The sequence below is a fragment of the Motacilla alba genome, chromosome 5 (assembly GCF_015832195.1).
Source record: "Motacilla alba alba isolate MOTALB_02 chromosome 5, Motacilla_alba_V1.0_pri, whole genome shotgun sequence".
NCBI classification, from domain to species: Eukaryota; Metazoa; Chordata; class Aves; order Passeriformes; family Motacillidae; genus Motacilla; species Motacilla alba.
In genome coordinates this window covers 5,296,218-5,314,601 of record NC_052020.1, presented here as the reverse complement: position 1 = coordinate 5,314,601, position 18,384 = coordinate 5,296,218, and the positions used below count along the sequence as shown (strand labels likewise).

At 35.8% G+C, this 18,384-nt stretch overlaps 1 protein-coding gene across 1 annotated transcript in view; it reads left to right on the top strand.

The window, feature by feature from the left end:
* The window catches only part of CCDC73 (coiled-coil domain containing 73), a 95,256-nt gene that overhangs the window by 48,321 nt on the left and 28,551 nt on the right, over positions 1-18,384 (top strand). Inside the window, 6 exon segments of the mRNA XM_038137347.1 lie at positions 4,851-4,922; positions 8,190-8,261; positions 9,029-9,064; positions 10,806-10,880; positions 12,574-12,612; positions 17,839-17,974. Of these exon segments, the coding sequence (XP_037993275.1) occupies positions 4,851-4,922; positions 8,190-8,261; positions 9,029-9,064; positions 10,806-10,880; positions 12,574-12,612; positions 17,839-17,974 (430 nt within the window).

The window sequence follows — 18,384 nt, the reverse complement described above, 5'->3', positions numbered from 1 at the left end:
TGTTTGAAGTTTGGAATATAAAACAGGTTTTCTGAAGAAGCAAGAGGTATTGAATAATGTGGCTTATGCCTAGTGGCATTCATTCTTATCTTTTAAAGTAGAATTTTGTATGGATGTTTTTGCTTTAAATACCCTTAAAAACCCTCTCCCCACTTCAGCTATGCATTTCTTACAAATTCAGTCAGCATGAGCTTATTCTGTAAATTTTTAATCAGCCCTGAGAGAAAGGTAGAGCATAAACCAAAATACAGGGATAACTCAGAGAATTACAGTGCTTGTCTTGCACTAACATGATAATTTTTCCATGGCCACGAATGAAACACAAAAACTGTGTCATCTGCTCCATCAGAAAGTGGAGTAAAAGTGAAAATTCCACAGGTTTCTTACTATTTCTTCCACTTGCTTCTCAGGTTGCTTGTGAGGTTGAGTAGACTGATAACCTGAGGGAGGCACTAGAGCCAGTGCCATGGATTTTACTCTCAGGTTTGTCTTTGACCGCTGGCTTGGTCTCAGATGAGATTATTTTTACCTCTGTTTGCTTCTGTTTTTCTTCCCATTCTTGGTCTTGCTTGTCACTTCAACAGGAGACTCTTTGGGATAGGACCTATTGTGTATTTTGAGTTTAATAAAGTGCCTGGAATGGTTGGTTAAGCTGCAGTACAAATTCAGATGAATAAAAATAAATTTGTGGATGAAATTATCTGTGTGAAGCTAATAAAAAGCAAACTCTTAAATATGAAAATATTTTAAGGGATTTGTTGCAATCCTTACTCAATGTCATGATATTGTAGGTAAAGTCTTCAAAATAGTTTAGAAGAGTTGCTCAGAGTAAGGGAATGTTCATCTGTGTCATCTTCCAGAGGAAATCCCAATCCTTTATAGCTGTGCAAGTTTGTTCTAAAGATTAATTGCTTAAATGATTGTACTTGATGCAGCTTCACTTTGGCTGTTCACAGGGTCTTTGTTCTCCATAGGAATTGACATAATGTGAATATGTAAGTCATCAAAAGCCACAAAAAATTGTATTTCTCTTTCCCCTGCCCCACAGGGATTACTTCACACTCCAGTAGTTAGAGTGTCTTGTGTTTTTTCCAATTTAGTTTTCCCACTCATCCAGCACTGACCACTGATCCTTTTGTGAGGGTATCTCTTCACTTACTTCCATGTCTGTCAGTCTTGCTCTGTAGTCAACTGAGTGCCTCTTCTCCCTAACAGCCTTTTAACTGGATTTCATTCCTAAGTGTAAATTAGGGAATTTTTTAAGTAAAATGACAGACACAAAGACAGCTGAGTATTGGGAAAAAAGGTAAGTATGCAGATTCAAGAGAATAAACAGCACTGAATTTCAGATCTCATGACTGTGACATCCTTGATATTGTTGTTTGAGTCAGCAGGCAGTGTGTTAGATCATAATCTCTCTGTTTGTGAATAATGTGGCTTTTGATTAGGAACTGATTACTGCAGTTGGGGAGTGTTCTAAGTGTCAATGCAGGCCTTTCTAGGAATATATTTTGATAGAAGAGGTTAAATATTAAATATAAAGAAATTGTTATGTATACAGTGGAGTCAAGGACAGACCAATGAAATTTACAAAGGAAAAATAGTGGTTGGTACAAATTTTTGTGTGTCTGCATCTGAAAATGGGAAGTTTTTGAGAACAGATTCCAAATACAGGTTGCTATTATTTTTTGTTGTTGTTTTTTTTTTTTTTTTTTTTTGGAAACAAAGCTTAAGAACAATATCCATGAGATCTACTAAAAATCGTACTTGTGTGCTTTATTCATGAAGGAATTTCTAATTATAGTATGGAAGAATCAGAAATTGTAGTTTCCGTGAGTACTATTTGACCTGCATGAAAACTGGATGTGCAGTTTTGTAGGAGGGAGACTGTAAGTTTAAAAAAGATAATAAAAGTACCTAGCAGCAGTTTTGGCTGCCTGGACATGAGCCAGCTGTATTCTGTTCCTAAATCTGTTCAGGGTCAAGAATCGAGGGGGCTTGACCAATCCACAGCCCATCTTGTAAAACTACAGCCTGAAGCAAACGCTTTAAAAAAGGCTTGACACTTTCTAAAGGTTATAACGAGTAAATAAACCATCAAATTACTCCTCTTTTATTGTTATGGTAGTCTTCTTTTATATAAACACTTAAATCCATGTAGTCCTAAGGCATCTAATAAAAAATGAACACTTTTCAGGTTTGGTGGGTTTTTGATCCCTCATCAGAGTTGTATACAATATTGTTCTCCTGAGTATAACAAAAACATTTTTGTCTTATTAAACAGCTGATAGAACTTCTAAAAAAAAAAAAAAAGTGCTTCACATAAGTTTAAGAAGCTTTCAATCAAAATGGGTAAACTATAAATGCCCTTTGGAAGATGTAAAAATGATGGATAAGGTTTGTAACTCTTGGCGATTTCATGTGAGAACATTTTTATCATGTAATTGTCATTCTCAGTTTAAGTATTTATGATGTTTATTTTCTCAGCCATACTTACATACATGCACATTTTTGATAGCTTCCAGATTCACCTTTATAATTTGGGAGTAAGTTGGAGGAGTGTTGTTCACTTAGAACTTTGCTTCTTATCCTCTTAAGAGTTCACAGCAAAGGGCTCACTTAAAATGGAATTTAAGGTCACTTTCTTACCATTTTGAGAGACTTTTGCTAGTAATATATCATTTTCATAGCATTTGTTGTTTAATAACAGAAAGGATTGAAGATCACACCTTTTTAAAAGCTTCAAGCCAATCTCATTTGGTTTTGTCACTCAAGGGAAATTAGGGGGATGGACTTACCTTCAGTACTTATAGAATAGTACCAGAAAAAAAATCATTGCAACTATGCAGCAGTATTTGTTAAAGCAGAACTGGGAATCACTGATAATCTTTAAAGTTCTCTTTTTTTTTTTTTACCATAAGTCATCTGAAATCTTTAGGTCTCTTCTCCATCTGTATTCTGCCAGTATTTATCAGAGAAGCAAAAGCTAAAGAACTTTCCTCTGGTTCTCTGTGAGCCAAATTTTAGTTTTAAATGTCTATTCAGTATTTTATATGTAAAATTCACATGAGAGCTGAGGCATATATTTAGAATCTCAGCAAGAATCTTGAAATGCTTGGGAGTATCCTCGGGTGGAAAGAAGTGTGCTTCTCTACACACATGTGCCTGTAAACTGTCTGCTAATCAAGAAAGTCAGTTTTTACCCTAAAACCCTGTGTACAAGATGTCAATGTCAAAAAACTGTTTTGACTCACTTGGGACATACTTTGCTCTTTTGTTTCTATTGATAAGTAGTGGGACTATGAATCAAATATTGTACTAAGTGAGAAAGGGTTACAAAATCTTCAGAACTGTTTTGCATCAATTGTTGAAGTGTTTTAAATATCCTTGAATCAGAAACTTGGAACCCTTATTCATATTGGGCTTCGGAAAGAATTGCAGTATATTTTATAGCCAAAACATTTTGTGTTATCTTCTTCACTTGGGAAAGGAGGAAGAGCCTCCATTTTTTCTTTCAGTGTATCAGGAAAGGTGTTGCTTCATCCAGAGGTGGGATCTTTTTAGTTTCATGGCAAATAACAGTTGTTCATGGTATTGCAATTCAGTGGAATTGTATTTAAACCCCAATATTGGGAGAATGAACCTTTTGGGGAATGAACCTTTTGAGGGCTTCTTTTATTTTTTATTAGTGAGACCCATGGCCTTTTTTTCCCAAGTTGTGACTGTTTCCGAAACCTTCTCACCAATTTTTGAGGTGTGAGTCACTTCAAGAGTACTTGAATTTTTCCAACAATTAAGATTGCGAGATTTAAAGTACAGTGAAGTTGAACTTAAAACTAGCATAAAATTTGCACATAATATATCAAAATTCACAGTTCAAGTGTTGGGAGTATTCTTTTACCCTCATACAGTGAGCTTGGCCCTTGCTGGACCTCAGTAAATGTTAATAGTGCAAGGATTCATCAAAGTCAGGCTTACCTTAGAGTGGTGGCTTTCCCAAGCTGGCCATCAGTGTGCAGAGCAAAGGCAGGGAAGCAGCCTTTTGAAGCTCAGTGGCACTTTAGTGCAGCTCTCCAGGTCCTTGAAGGATATTCATTATTTTGACGATGTGCTAAAACAGGATAGTGCTGATTTGCTTATGACACGCATCAAAAAGTTGAATATTGTTTTTGCAGGAAGTCCTGACTGTTCATAGGGAAACTTTTCATTCTTCCTTTTTTTTTGAGTATTGGATTTGTGGAGGAAGGCCAGTGCTCATAAAAATTGGACTCCAAAGGGAAGCTGATTCCTGTTGGGAAAAATTAACTTTAATACCAGAGTGTTTCAGGAAAATTTGCATAAATATTTAGCCACTGTGATTATCAGAAGGCAACTCTCATTTGTTATCAAAAGTAGTAGTTTGTTTCTTGACAAAGTGCTTCTGCAAGAACAGGATCTGTAACACCTTCCTGTGGATCATGAGGGAAACTGATCTTTAGTAATGGTCTTCTCAGATTTTCTGGTAGCTCGTCTTACCAGAAATATGTGTTGATTACCCATGATTCTGTTTCAGTTTCTTTTGGTAGGTCAGAAGGCTTCTTGGCACAGAAGATAATGATAAATATTTAACTTTTTCCATAATAACAGAAGTAACCACTGAAAAAAACTTTTCAGTTGTCCTAAGAGATGTCACAAAGAATAAAGATTCAAATGCTTTGAGCTGAATATTTCAGATACCCCAAAGATTCTGAGTCATTAATTATGATTATCTCTATCATTGACTACAATGAATTCTTGAGGCACTTTTGCATCTCACTGAATTTCTCTTCATTTCAGTGTTTTGACTTTTTTTAATGTTTGTTTTTAACTAGGAAACGGAAACTAATTATGAAGACCAAATAAACAAAATTGTTATAGAGAAACAGGAACTTGAATGGCAGAAGGTAACTTTCCTGTGTGCTTTTAGTGTTTCACCTGCTGAGATTTCAATTTAATATATCAATATAAATGGTGATTTGTTACAATTCCTCTTTTTAGAGCTATTTTTATTTCAATAGTAGAATGTTTTACCAGTAGCTTATTATTTAGTCATGAACATCTGTCGCTTTTATTTCAATTTGGATTGTGCCCAGCTTAGCAATGTTGTTAACTAGAAAATATAATAATATTTGGCATGACTTGGCAATCTTCAGTCAAAAGAGATGGAAATACTGGAGCAGGAAGACATTTAGCTGAATCTGAGGCGTGGTGACACGTTAGTGTGGGGGAAGCTGCGTAGCAGCTTCTCTGTGTTGTGCTTGGCTTTGGCAAGTGCGAATATCAGTGCAGCAAACAACTCCGCTTGCAATCTTTGGGAAGTGGAGATTTTTCCAAAAAGTTATTTTGAGCGTGAACTTCTGTGTTATCCATACTCGGAAGGAGTCTGTCAGCTTTTAAATGTTGAGAATGAAGCATTCAGTAACGTAAGTCTAACATTCTTCTCAGAGTTAGGGCTCCTGAGGTTATGCTTTGCTGGGAAATGCATTCCCTTCTTTAATACAATCAAACCTATGACCCCTGTCACTAGGGCACAAGATAAAAGGCTTCACTCCGTATATTTTACGACCCCAGAAAAAACAATAATTTCAGCTCTATCCTTGATCTTGGGATATTTAACATCTTAGTTGTAAAGGAAGGCTATTTCATCTTGGAGTTCATCCTAACCATCTTAAATTAATAATCCTAACTCTGTGCTTTTCTTTCTTGAAAGATATATATGTGCACACAGAAACAGGAAACATTTTATATTTGTAAAAGCAAGAGTGCTTTCAATTTGTAACCCTTCTTTGCTTTTCTTAACCTAGCTTCGCAGTGCTTAATATTCTGGGTTCAAAAGGGAGGATTTCCACCCAATCTAAGACCTTAACAGCAATTTAATTTACCACTCATAAAAGGAGGGGACTTACAGGTAGAGAGGTGAACTCTGTTCCTGTACTTTGCACTTAACATTGGCACATGGCAAAGCTGATCAATGAGTGGTAGATTTTGGGAGCCTCATGTGACCAAATTTTCTGGAACTTCAAAGGAACAAGCTAATACGAATTTCCAAACCTGGAGACTCCACTAAGGTGAAAATTCCAAGTATGCCATTTAAATTGAATTTGTGACTTGATTGTTTCTGAATGCAGAATCATATTGATCGCAGCAGTAGTTCAATAAGTAGTCATCTTCCTCTGGTTTATCAAAGGTTCTGTTTTACCATTTCCTTCATGGATTTCCTTTCCAGTCAACATTTCTGTCATTCATTTTATTTCACCTTAAATTTAGCTAACTAGTTTGAAATGAAGACATTATTTAAGCTAAGTCATATTACAATATTACAACTTGTCGACATTTTATAAATGTACCGCGGCTGCTCTTGAAAAAAATACACTCAAGCAGGGAAAACAGAATAACTGGAGAATATATTCCTTTAAATCTAATGGGTATACTCATCCATGTATAACATTACAATACCAAAGCTGATTTTTTTAATCTTTAAAAAAGAACTCTGCTTCTATGTTCAGTCTTACTGTGTCCCACATATATGGCATATATGGAAAATCTCTTCCAAGCCTGAATAGTCTGTGTGTTAGGCTTGTTAGAAAATGAGTATTTTTAGACACTGCCCTGTCTTTTTGAAAATAAAATACCTCACTTGAATATACAGTACAGGAAAGTAGTATGTTATAAAGAGTTCAGCATTGGGATTTTTTTCCATTACATCTGTGATAAAGTTATATAAAGGATGATTGTTTAATGAAACCAGACTTATACCTACATAATTTATTCCTTGATATTGCCTTGAATTCCTGTATTTTGTAGTGCCATCTTAATTTGGCTGTGCTGTGGATATAAAATTTTATTCCTGTGGTGAGCAGGAGTACTACAGTGGGAGTAGTTGATTTTTTGTGCCTGCAGTACTTTTCTGCCTTGCTACTTCACATGACTGTCACCCCCTGGAGAACCTGTCCTTGGACACAGGGCTGAGGGACAACCTCAGGAAAACATTTCTCAGGACTTTTATGTGCTTCTGAATATTCATTTATGTACTGTGCATTGTTTGTTACACACAAAACAAAACTTCCTCTACTCATCTTATGATGAGTTCAGTAAATGGATATGGAAGACCTTATCTCCATGGATTCTTGTCAAAAGGCAACAGTTCTTGCTTGTACATTGTGAAAGCAACACCAACTTGCTGGAGAAAACAGCAATTTTGGAAGGGACTTTATATTTAAAAACTCTCAATTTCTATTAAGGCAGAAGAAGAAATTTGACTCCTTGTGTGTGAGACAGATTTTATATTTTTCTCCCATTCATTCTTTTTAATAGTCTCAATTTATATTTATTTTTGTGCAGTCATTAGTGGATTGTTTCCTGCTACACACTAATATTTCTCGCTAAACACCCATCTGTATTTTGAGATAGCTGTTCAAGGACAGAGCCCCTTAACTACTTTTACCTAATATTTCAGTGTTTAGAAAAAACTGGTCTTCCATGGTAAAGGTGAAGTATCTTATAGAGAAGCATGATACTTAAAGATGTTGGAGATTTCCATCTTGTAGAGTGAAGTATTAGCCTATGAGATAATGATATGAAATAATAATACAAAAAAAGTACATCTTCACTCATTTTCTTGTTTTTATGGATGAGAGTAAAGCCAGGCTGGAGGGTGATGAAAAATCTCATACTATTGCCTTACACTTAGTTATTTCTGGCTTCCTTCAGCTCTTTCAGGTGGCTTGTTAAAAGACTAAAATCTTACTATAAACAGAATAACAGATAGTTTTCAATGGGATTCTATTTTTAATGAGTATTAAAATTCTGTTGTAACTACCTGGACCAGTGTCAAGGTTCTGTCTTAAGCTAGCAGTGGATGTGGATTGTTTCTGCAGGCTGATGGGATGGGTAGGAGTTGCTTACAGAAGTCCTAGTAACAGGTCTGTATTCCAGAGGGGAGAATTGTTACCTGTTAAGAATGAAAGAGAAGCTGCTACCAAAAAGACAATTACCAGTTAAAAAATGCTTTTTTTTTTTTTTTAGTCTTCAGGATTTTTTAGTCAGTTGTGTCATTCTAGAAATATTTAACAATAAGTATCACAATAAGTCAGCCTTTTCTTGAAATACTTTATATATAATGTGCTCTAAGATAATACTTTACTCACACTGTTGTTATTTCACATGAGCAGGAAACTCTGCAGCATCAGACTGACACGCTGCAACAACAAAACAAAGAAGCTATGGCAGCTTTTAAAAAACAGGTAACAAAATAAAGCCTTTGGCTTTGACTGTGGGATTTTAAAATACGGTGGCATCATAGCAAGTTATCAGTTGGTATGAAAATATTTTTCTATTGCATATAAAATGTTAGAATATACAGCTCAAAAAAAAAAAGTCCTTTCTTCTGGCCACGCCATTATGCTTGTGTTTTCATAGTTCTTTCCAGATGCCCCTCCTCCTGGCATTTTTCATTTTTATATTTCAAAAACCTCCTACAGAAGATAATGCTTTTTCTAATTCTTTCCTTATTCTGTTTTGCTTTGTTTGGTTTGTCTCCTCTAATTTAGCATGACCTCTGCAAGGGTAGATTCATAAACCACGGTAAAAGATCTGCCACACAAATTACCCTGCTCAACATTTGAAAGTGTGTTTCACTCTTGTGTTTTATTCTCCATATTACAGTGAGCAAACACAAGAGCTGAGAGACCTTGCAGAGAACGTTCATAGGAGCTGAAACTGTTGCCCATGGTGATGAAAAATTTGTCATTGATGCTGCATCACAATCGTGTCACACAACAAAGAAACTGACAAGCAATTAGATTTCTCCCTTGAAAAAAAAAAATTGAGATTCACAAACTTCTCCTTGTAGAACTGTAGAGTTCTAGAGTTCCCATGGGTAGAAAACCCCAGGAATTATACTGTGCAGGTTAATATAACTATATTGGCTTGTTGAATTGCATGAATAAAATATTGCCATGTGCTGTTCTGATATTTTTTGTTTTGTTTTTTTATGCGACTGACAACCAAGTTGCAGGCAAGGATGTTTGCCATGGAAGAAGAAAAGGTACTCTGCAATTATTTGTTTGTCATCCAAAGAAGAGCTTAAGCAAATGATGACGATATAAAACATACCAAACATACCCTAAGTATAAACTGAGTATATTGCATTTACATTATGTTTTTTGCTGTGGCCTTTGCAAAAGAAGTGTCTTTGTAACTTTTGTATTTCTGGTTTTTTGTTTATAGACTGTAGAACTTGTGAAGTGTCGCTGCTTATGCTAAAAATCAGTTTAGGAAAGAGTGTTCTTTGATAGTTCCATATTGCATTTATACAAAATTTACTTTATTCTAGAGGGTTGGGATAAATTGGGATAGTTGGCCTTTACAAGTAGTACTGAAAAATAACATTTCTAGCTGCCATAGAGAAATCAGATTTTAATAGGGATTTTATTGATTTAGCTAAACTAAAGATACTAAAGGTTTCTGAAGGTACTTGACCTAAAGTGAAATAAGATAAATTTTAGCCTGAATTTATGTGGAGTTTGTTAGCTACATAAGTTTTTGTACCAGGCTGAATGCCCAATTCCTCCTCTGAATGAAGGATTTACATTTGGTGTAAAATGAATCTGTTTTAAACAGCAAAGTCAGTGGATGTCTGCCTCTGTTGTTTCATTTAAATTTCCCAGTGGTTTAGAGCAGATGAATATGCTGGATGTGGCTTAAGAACTGACATAGAAATTTGCAAACTGGTTAAATGGCTTGAAAGTATATAAAAATAAACTTTATTGTTTGCTGCATTGCTATTTATTGCTATTTGTTTTGTATTTTCTGGTTGAGTAATTTTCTTGATTGGGAGTTTGGAATTTTTTCTTGTTAAGGCATTTCATTTGTCCATGCATACCCACTTATGACTCTCTGATTTTTATTTTCAATGATAGAATTAAATTTGATGCTGATTAATTTTTACTTCTATTTCCATTGAATTGAATAGTACTTTCAGTACTTTATACCAAAGTAACTGAAAGAGTAAATTAGGCTCAGGACAGAGTTGGAAAACCAGTTTTTGCACCAATTTAGATGATCTGTACTGTGAGTGATCAGGGTGGTTTTGGAGGATTACACAGTCAGCACTATATTGGAAATGACTGGAACGTGCAGGGGTGGTTGAATGGATGTATTTGTGTTTTCTGGCATGTTCTCTGGTATTTAGATTCTGCTCTGCATTGGATTGAATGCAGCCAGTGGTTTTTACCAGATTTAATTCTGTTGAAGTCCTTTGACTTTCTCATGTGCAAATTCCATACATTTGTCTATGTATGCATTCACACACACACATATGTGTGTATATATATATATACACACAAATGTGCTTGCATGTATTTAGTGACTCTAGCAATAGCAGGTTACAGTTCACTCTTTGTGGACCTGGTAAAAATGAGCAGGTTGTTCCTGTGAAGATCCTGCAGATAAAAAATGTATTTACCTGATACCTTTTTGTTTTCAAATTTACTATCTTTATTGTAAGTATAGTATTAGTTCTGCCTTTGTCAGGCTTGTCTCTCCCAGGACAGCCAATTTTAAGACTTGATGAATAGAGTCAGAAGTGGTGAAAATACTCTATTGTGTTTTCACTTTTCTTTTTATAGCAATATTTATCTGCATTTTTAAATTATTTAGCTCAATTATTCACCAATTGTTCTGTTGTAGCGGAGATACACTTTATTTTTGTAACATTCTTTTTGATAAATTCTTACTGTAAATGCATTTATTCTGCCTAAATACTGAAGTACAGCTTTTGTTGAAAGGGAAAATACCAACTTGCTGTAGAAACGAAAGAAAAAGAAATTGATGGACTGAAAGAAACATTAAAAGCCTTACAGGTAAACTATTGATTTTGTACAATAACATTTATTTGAATGCAAGTGTTTTGGTTTTTGTTTTTTACTTGTAAGAAAATTGTTGGTTTTAAGAGGATCTTTAAGGCCTTATTGTTTAATCCTCCTAGGACACCTCACTTTGTAACACTGAGTTTCTGTTCCAGTCTTCAGTGTCACTACTACTTTAAGTTAACCTTCAGCTAATGTTCCTTTCCTCCAGAAGATGACTCAAAAGTCCAAACAGTGTGTGAAATGTGCTTTCTTTACATTTCCAATGTCTTCCTCTTCCTTTACATTCTTTTTTTCTTACTTCACATCTGTCTGGAATCCCTGGTTTTGCACTCCTATACAGAACTAAATATTCACCCTGGGCCTCCACCTTGCAGTGCTCCCTGTGTTTTTCAGTGGTTTCCTCTGTTTCACTGGGAGGTTTCTGTCCTTACACTTGATCCATGGCTTAAGACCAAGGCAAATATATTAAAAATGGATCAATAGCATTGTAATGCATTGCCAGATTTCAGGTGTTACCAGGAACTAATTATTTTTCTACCCAAAACTGAGTGGAGTAATAATTCTGTTGAAAACAAAATGGCTGTAATGGATTATTACTATGATTTTGAAACTTGTGTTGGTTCTTATTAACATTCTCTTATGGTGGAATGCATTTACTTGGTAGCAGACTGTTTGTTCTGTCACTTAACACTGAATGTATTTTAAGAGCAAAAGAAGTTGATTCTCATGGCTGGCCTTCTGAGCAATAGCTGTAAGGATTTCATTGCCTTGCTCAAACCTTGGCATAGCACAGATGATGCAGAATATCCATCCCTCCATGGGCTGCTGAGCATAGTATGTGGACAGCAAGAGTAATGAAAGATCCCACTGGCCTTTCTTTTGTAAGACAAACCACAAATTAAAAAAAAAAAAAAAAAAAGTTAAATGTTGAATGTTCACAGATCAAGCATTTGTGTCACAGTACAGTTCAGATCCAGGAAATTCTGCTGTGGCTTGAGGAAGCAGGACATCACAATAGACATGTGCTCCCAGGGAGATTGTTTGCAGAGGAGCCTAATACAAGAGTGAAGAATTTTTAATTCAGTTCTGTATTCTTCTCTGTAGCATCAGAACCCTACCTTAAAATGATTTTTCTCTAGGTTTTTTCCTAGAAATAACATTTTCTCTATAACATTTGTACACTCTAGGTTCTTTGACAATACTCTGGGGTTTGTTTTTTTTTGTATGCAAATCAAAGTACTCTGTCAGTGGGGTATTAAGTAGTGTTAACATCTTCTAATGGCAGCCTTATATTATTAAAGGGTGTGAGATTGTCACATTATATCTTGATATGTTACCATTTAGAATACCTACTAAGATATTTTTGTTGTTTTTTTTCCAACAGGGAACACACTTCTATTCCTGTAAGAGTTGAGGGAATACTTTCATTTCTTCTTTGTCTTCTCTATTTATTTCTAAGGGTCCAGTTTACAGACTGTGGTCCCTTTGCACATTATTTTTATGATGCCTGTCAGAAAACACAAGGATTCATTCCCTTTTTCAAAACCCCTCTAGTAACAAATCAGTGTAAAGTGGTTTTACATAATTTAAATATAAACAGTGGTATAACAATACCTAATTATGCAGGTTGTTGTCAGAAAAAATGTAAGTACCATTTAATGAATAACACTCTGTTGTTTTACAGATTTCAAAATACACTTTACAAAAGAAACTGAATGAAATGGTAAGAAAATAATCAAAGTGCAAAAAGGAGTTTTAATGAAAAGAGTATGTTTGGAGTATAATCCACTACTAACTGGCTTTAATACTTAAATGATATATGATAATTATTACGAGTAACGCAAAGAGGTATCAGCTTCAGATCTGAAAATCTTACAAATGCAATGTTTTTAGATTTTTATAGTGTGATAGCTACTGATCAGCATGTGGTACTTTTTCCTCACTGAATTAAAGTAGAATTGGTACATTTTTTCTCTTTAGAGATTAAAGATTTTTTAATAGAGTGTCATTTAAATAATGTAATTTTATTACTCTGACAGGATCTGGCATAATAATATCAAAAAGTAATAGAGAATTCCTAGAAGTTCTTGGGTTTGTTTTTAAGAAAAACTGGTGGTTTTCTTCTCACTCTTTTTTACTCCTCAGAATTAGTTCTTAACATCAGTTTGCCTGAACAGTTTAGATTTCATCCAGTGCAGCTCACTCCCTTTGACACAGGGAATAAATTTACCCAGAGTGACAGCATAGTGGCTCTGAACCCTGTTGTCTGTTTTAGGAAGTGAAAGAGTGAGCCACAGAAACATTGCTAGGCTTGATTGAATAAATGCTGTGAAAATTCTGCTGCTGCTCAACTGGAAAGAATAAAGATAATATTGTCAGACCATTACAAACTGTGATTTTAATTAAGAAGCTCAAAAAACTAGAGTCCAGTTTAGCTTTAAGTACCATGACATTTGTACTGAAAGTCATCCTCAACGCTACAGTGGTTTTACACAAAATATGGTGAAATTGAATAATGTGCCCTCTGACCTGGGAGATAAAGCTACAAGTTAAAGATCAAAGGCAACATAAAATGTGTTTTGTCTTACTTCGCTTTTAACTTGTATTTATTCCTAAAATGCAGCTGATCTAAAAATGTGTTGAAAATATACAGAATAACTGGACTTTCATTTAGGTCATTTTACATATTATCTTTCTTTCATAACTTACAAGCTCAGTCTTCCATATGAATGAGAATATTTAAAGGACAACACCTTTTATTTGAGCTGGAAATGTATCTGTGCTACTTAAAGAAATATATTTCTTATGTTCATAAACTTTCCATTAATTGATCATTTGAATATTTTGAAAGCATTTGCTTTGATACAGAGTATGGTGATCTAAAATGCTGTTGAGTGGGGCAAGATGCTGGAAATCCTCTTCTGCATGTAGCACTAAACAGAACATGTACAGTTGGGACTTAGGGAAGATGCTCTCATATTAAGTAATGAAAACAAAATACCCTACAAGGTAAACAGAAGTGAATTTTTTCCTGTAACCTTTTGCAGTAGTGGGCTAATGCAGCTTTAGACCAGGTCAAATTGTACCAACTTTACTCCCTGTGTGGTTGCACTGAAATAAGTGGCACATTCAAGGGGTCAAAGTAGCTGCCCGTGTAGACTCTTGGTCATCACCAATGGCAAAGTGTTTAAAAATCAAATGGTTGAAATTCTAAGCCAGTCATTTATCTGAAACCCATTTCTATTTCAATTTTGTTAAAGACAGATTAGATCGTTCTCTGGTGTGTGTTTTGAGAGTAAGCAGATGTGCTGCTCAGTTTAAATCTGGCACCTTAGAAACCCTGCCAGTCAGTGAAGGAGCTTCTGTGTGTGCTGGGGACTGGGTGTGCCTTACTGATGTAGCTTTTTATTGTGTTTTTGTTCCTTCAGTTCTGTACTTTTAGAATGGTATATGCAGTATTAATACTTGACATAAACACCGTGTTTTAGCATGCTGTCCGGTTAAGTTTATGCAAAAATTGTACTGCTGATACAATTTTTACCATATATGCTATAATTTTGAAATAGTGGAAGGTTTTGTTTCATACTGAAAGACAGTATAGAGACAAAAAAAAAAAGGATTTTTTGCCTTTTATTATTTATTTGTCTTTATTATTGTCTTTTTCCCCCCACAATTCAAGTGTTGATTATTGCAGTGCAGTTGTTTTGCACCTCACTGCATATGGACAGTAGCACTCATGCAGTCAGGAGGGATTACTACGAAGCCAATTCAGTTGATAGAATACACTTGAGTGTGAGCTCTGTATTGTATTTGTTTTCCTGCTGCTGAAATTAGGAAGTAATTGGAGGAAAATGGTCAGGTGTTGGTTTCCTGACAGATGATACACTGGAGAATGCTAGGGCTCTCTGCACGTGGCATCTGTTCTTGTCTTCCCTGTTTTTATTGGAAACTAAATGTATGTGAAACCACTGAGTGAAGCTGCAGTCAGATGGTCTAGGCTGATTAAACCCTACCACAGAAAAGAGGGAATTTCAATCCAGATAACCCACATGGTTCCCAGCAGACAGGGAACTGTGTTCCCATCTGAACTGTGCCCAGGAACTGCTGGTACCATCAGGTGAGTCCTACGTGGCACAGGCCAAAATGTGTCAGGGAGATTTTAACAACAGTACAGGCATTTCCTGAGAACTTCCCTGCCACTATTTAGTTTTCTAATACTGGTGTAGTTGTCAAATGAATGAAAAAGGAATTACTGCAAAAAATAAAGTTGGTTTGTTCATAATAATCTAAGATAGGATGTTTTTGTTTCCTTTCTGCATCTTTTAGGAGTTTGCCTGTAATCATACTATGTTGTTTCAAAATACAATGAGGAGGCAGTATACAATACAATCCAATTATTTTTAAGTAGAAAAATGGTGAGAACTGGAGGAACTGTTGTGAAAAAAATTCCCATTTTGAAGATCTACAGTTGGTAGCCCTTTGCATAATTTTCATGTGATCTTGCCCTTGGTCTCCATGCCGTTACATCTCCTTTGTTTCTCTGACACTTTCACCTCCCAGTTACCACCTTCTACTTCACAGAGTACCTCTGACTAGTGATTCCATTTCCAGAATATCTTTGAGATATGAGCCATCCCCTCCTTGTGTTTCTCCAGTCACCCACTTGACCCTGAGCTATTTCTCAGGTCTAGTTCCACCAAGAAATCATTGTGCCTCAACAAGCCATATGGCCACAATCAATTCCACTCCCCATCCCAGCTTATCTTTATTACTGGTGGAGGGCAGGGCAATAATTCCTGTTCTTGCAGTATCAGACATAAGGAAGAAGAACCAAGATTCTGTGGGTCTCACTCCAGCTCCAGGGTCATCTACTCCCTATCCTGCAGTGTCTCCTGGTGTTTCTTGATTGGCTTCTATGGAAGAATGTTTTACAACCTTTTCACTGGGAGGAGACGAGTCACATACTCAGGCTTTTATTTCTCTGTGCATTAAGCCTGCCATCAAAAATCATATTTAAGCAAGTGTTAAGCTCTTAATAAAACTCTTGCAGATAGAGCAGGCCAGTTCCTTTTTCCCCTGGAAAGAGCCCTGTGAAGTAGCAAAGCATATTTCAACTTTTTGAGAGAGGAGAAGGGACTAACGCTATCTTTCTGACTAAAGAAAGGAATTGGGATAACATTAAGAAAAAATCCTTATTAAAAACTACAAAACCCCTCAGATCTTGCCACAAGCTGTTCAAGCCTCAAATTAGGGCTGTCTCCCTGTTCATCGATCTCTTAGAATAAATATACCTGAGGGAACTACCAGGAAAAACAAAGAAAATCTTTCCTTTTAATGTTTTTGTTAGAAAATTCCCCTCCTAGCATTAGTTAAGCACAGATCTTCAACAGTTAATTTATGACTAGGAAAAACGGAAAGTGTAAGAACATTTTCAACCTACATTCCTTGCAGTGATTTTTGTAAGTGGTGGTGTTTCTTTACCAGTGCTTCCATTATGACTTTCCATTTGCTGTAGTGTGTTTAATTTCATACCTTATAAAACATGAGAAATTTGTATTGTATATCCTGTTTTGCTAGTCTTATGGTGGTCATTTCATTTGATTACTATCAGCTTTTATTATCCTCTGATGCCTGGACATGTATTGCATTTGTTACTGTGTGGAAATGGAGCCTTGCCAAAGCCAAACAGACTGGGCCAGATGCATCCTGGTGTAACTTGAATTTACACACAGGAATGAATTTGGCCCAGTTTATTTTAATTGCTGTGTTGCTCTACTATAGATTAGAAATAGATTAGATATCTAAACAAATGGTTATCTTTTCTGAGGAATTAATTTACCCCATTCCCTTGAGAAAAGTGAATTTTAAAATTCACCAAATAGTACCTACAAAACTGTTAACAAAAATACACTACAAAGAAGAACACAAAAATCTTACTGCTGCAAGGATAACAGAAAAAATTGTCATGGAACAGTTTCCACAAAATGAGAGAGATTGGTAAAATTCATAAATATATTGTACTTAAAATTACCATGTGGGTTTCTTTGTGGTGTTACTTAGGCCAACATGTGAATAGAAGTAAAATGAAGTGTTAGATGCTTACAAAAGTTGTTAGAAAATTCCTCTACAGATACACAAAGTGATTTCATCGTATTTAAAAATATTAGAACAGCTAATTGACAAGGAGGAAATAAGAATTACTCACTGAAAGGTTATTTATATTTTTATGGGAAGCATGGGTTGTTAATCTGGACAAGTCTCACTTGACCAAATCAAAGTCACCTCTACTCTAGAAGTAGTTGATGCACTTCTGATTTTTAGCAAGTGTGTTGGAATTCTTTTATTTAGGTGTGTCAAATACACAAACTCTCCTAATTGCCCTTGGCTGTGCCATTTTTTACAAGCCCAGGACTGGAATGGATGAAGCTGTCAGGAGTCTTTTGAGGTGGCTCAGAGCAGGGTCTGTGGAGCCAGTGTGGCAGAGCCGTGGCTGTTACTTTTAGTATCTCCTTGGATGGATTCTGTAGCCTGCCTGTGCAACCTGTTCCAATGTTTGCCCACCCTTACAATGTCTTTCCCCTCAAGTTTAAGTGAAATTTTGTGTTTTTCAGTTTGTGTCAGTGAGCACCACTAAAAGGAGTCTGGCTGTGGTTTCTTTACTCCTTTCACACACACACCTCCCTGGTATATGCACATTTATCAGCTCCTCTCCAGGTTGGGCTGTCACAGGTCCCTCAGCCTCTCCTCAAATGTCAGATGCTCAAATCCTTTGATTGTCATGATGATTCTGTCTCTCTTCCTGCTATTTGGAGATGGGCAAGGTCATTAGATACAAAATAGACAACTGAAAGATTCTGGGAATGATTTTGCATTTATGCTGTTATACTCAAAAGCAATTGGAGAGCTACTTACTGTCATTAAATGGATGCTTCACTGATGTTCCTAACAGGATCAAAAATTGCAGATGCACTTAACAGCAAAAGAGGAGCATCATAAGAAACTGAATGAAGTTGAGAGGTGTTATGCTACTATTGCATCTCGTTTTGGGATTGTAAAAGGTGTTCATGGCAAGCTAGAGCACAGTGGTATGTATGTGTTAAATACCTTCCAGCCCTTGCTTTTGCTGTGCTTTCACAGCACTGAGTTGGAGACACTTGAAAACTCAGAAAAATAGCAGCTACCCTATGCCAAGCATCAAATATCTTGTTAGGCTCCTCAGTGCTCTTTGCTGATCCACTGCTGCACTAGTGTGTGTGACCACACAGGAAATTGTATTGAGGAGCTATCAAACAGAAAAAAAACCACCCCCAAAACACCAAAAAAACTTTTCAATTACTGAATCTCACTAAATTTTTCAGGTTTCTTCCTGAAACCAATTTTTTTTTTTCCAAATCTAGTTTCAGTAAACTGGTAACATATTCTATGTATATTTGCGGTATTTCAGGACCTCAAGTTACTTTGTTGTGTTCAGGTTTTTTAAGTTTTAAATTTAGAA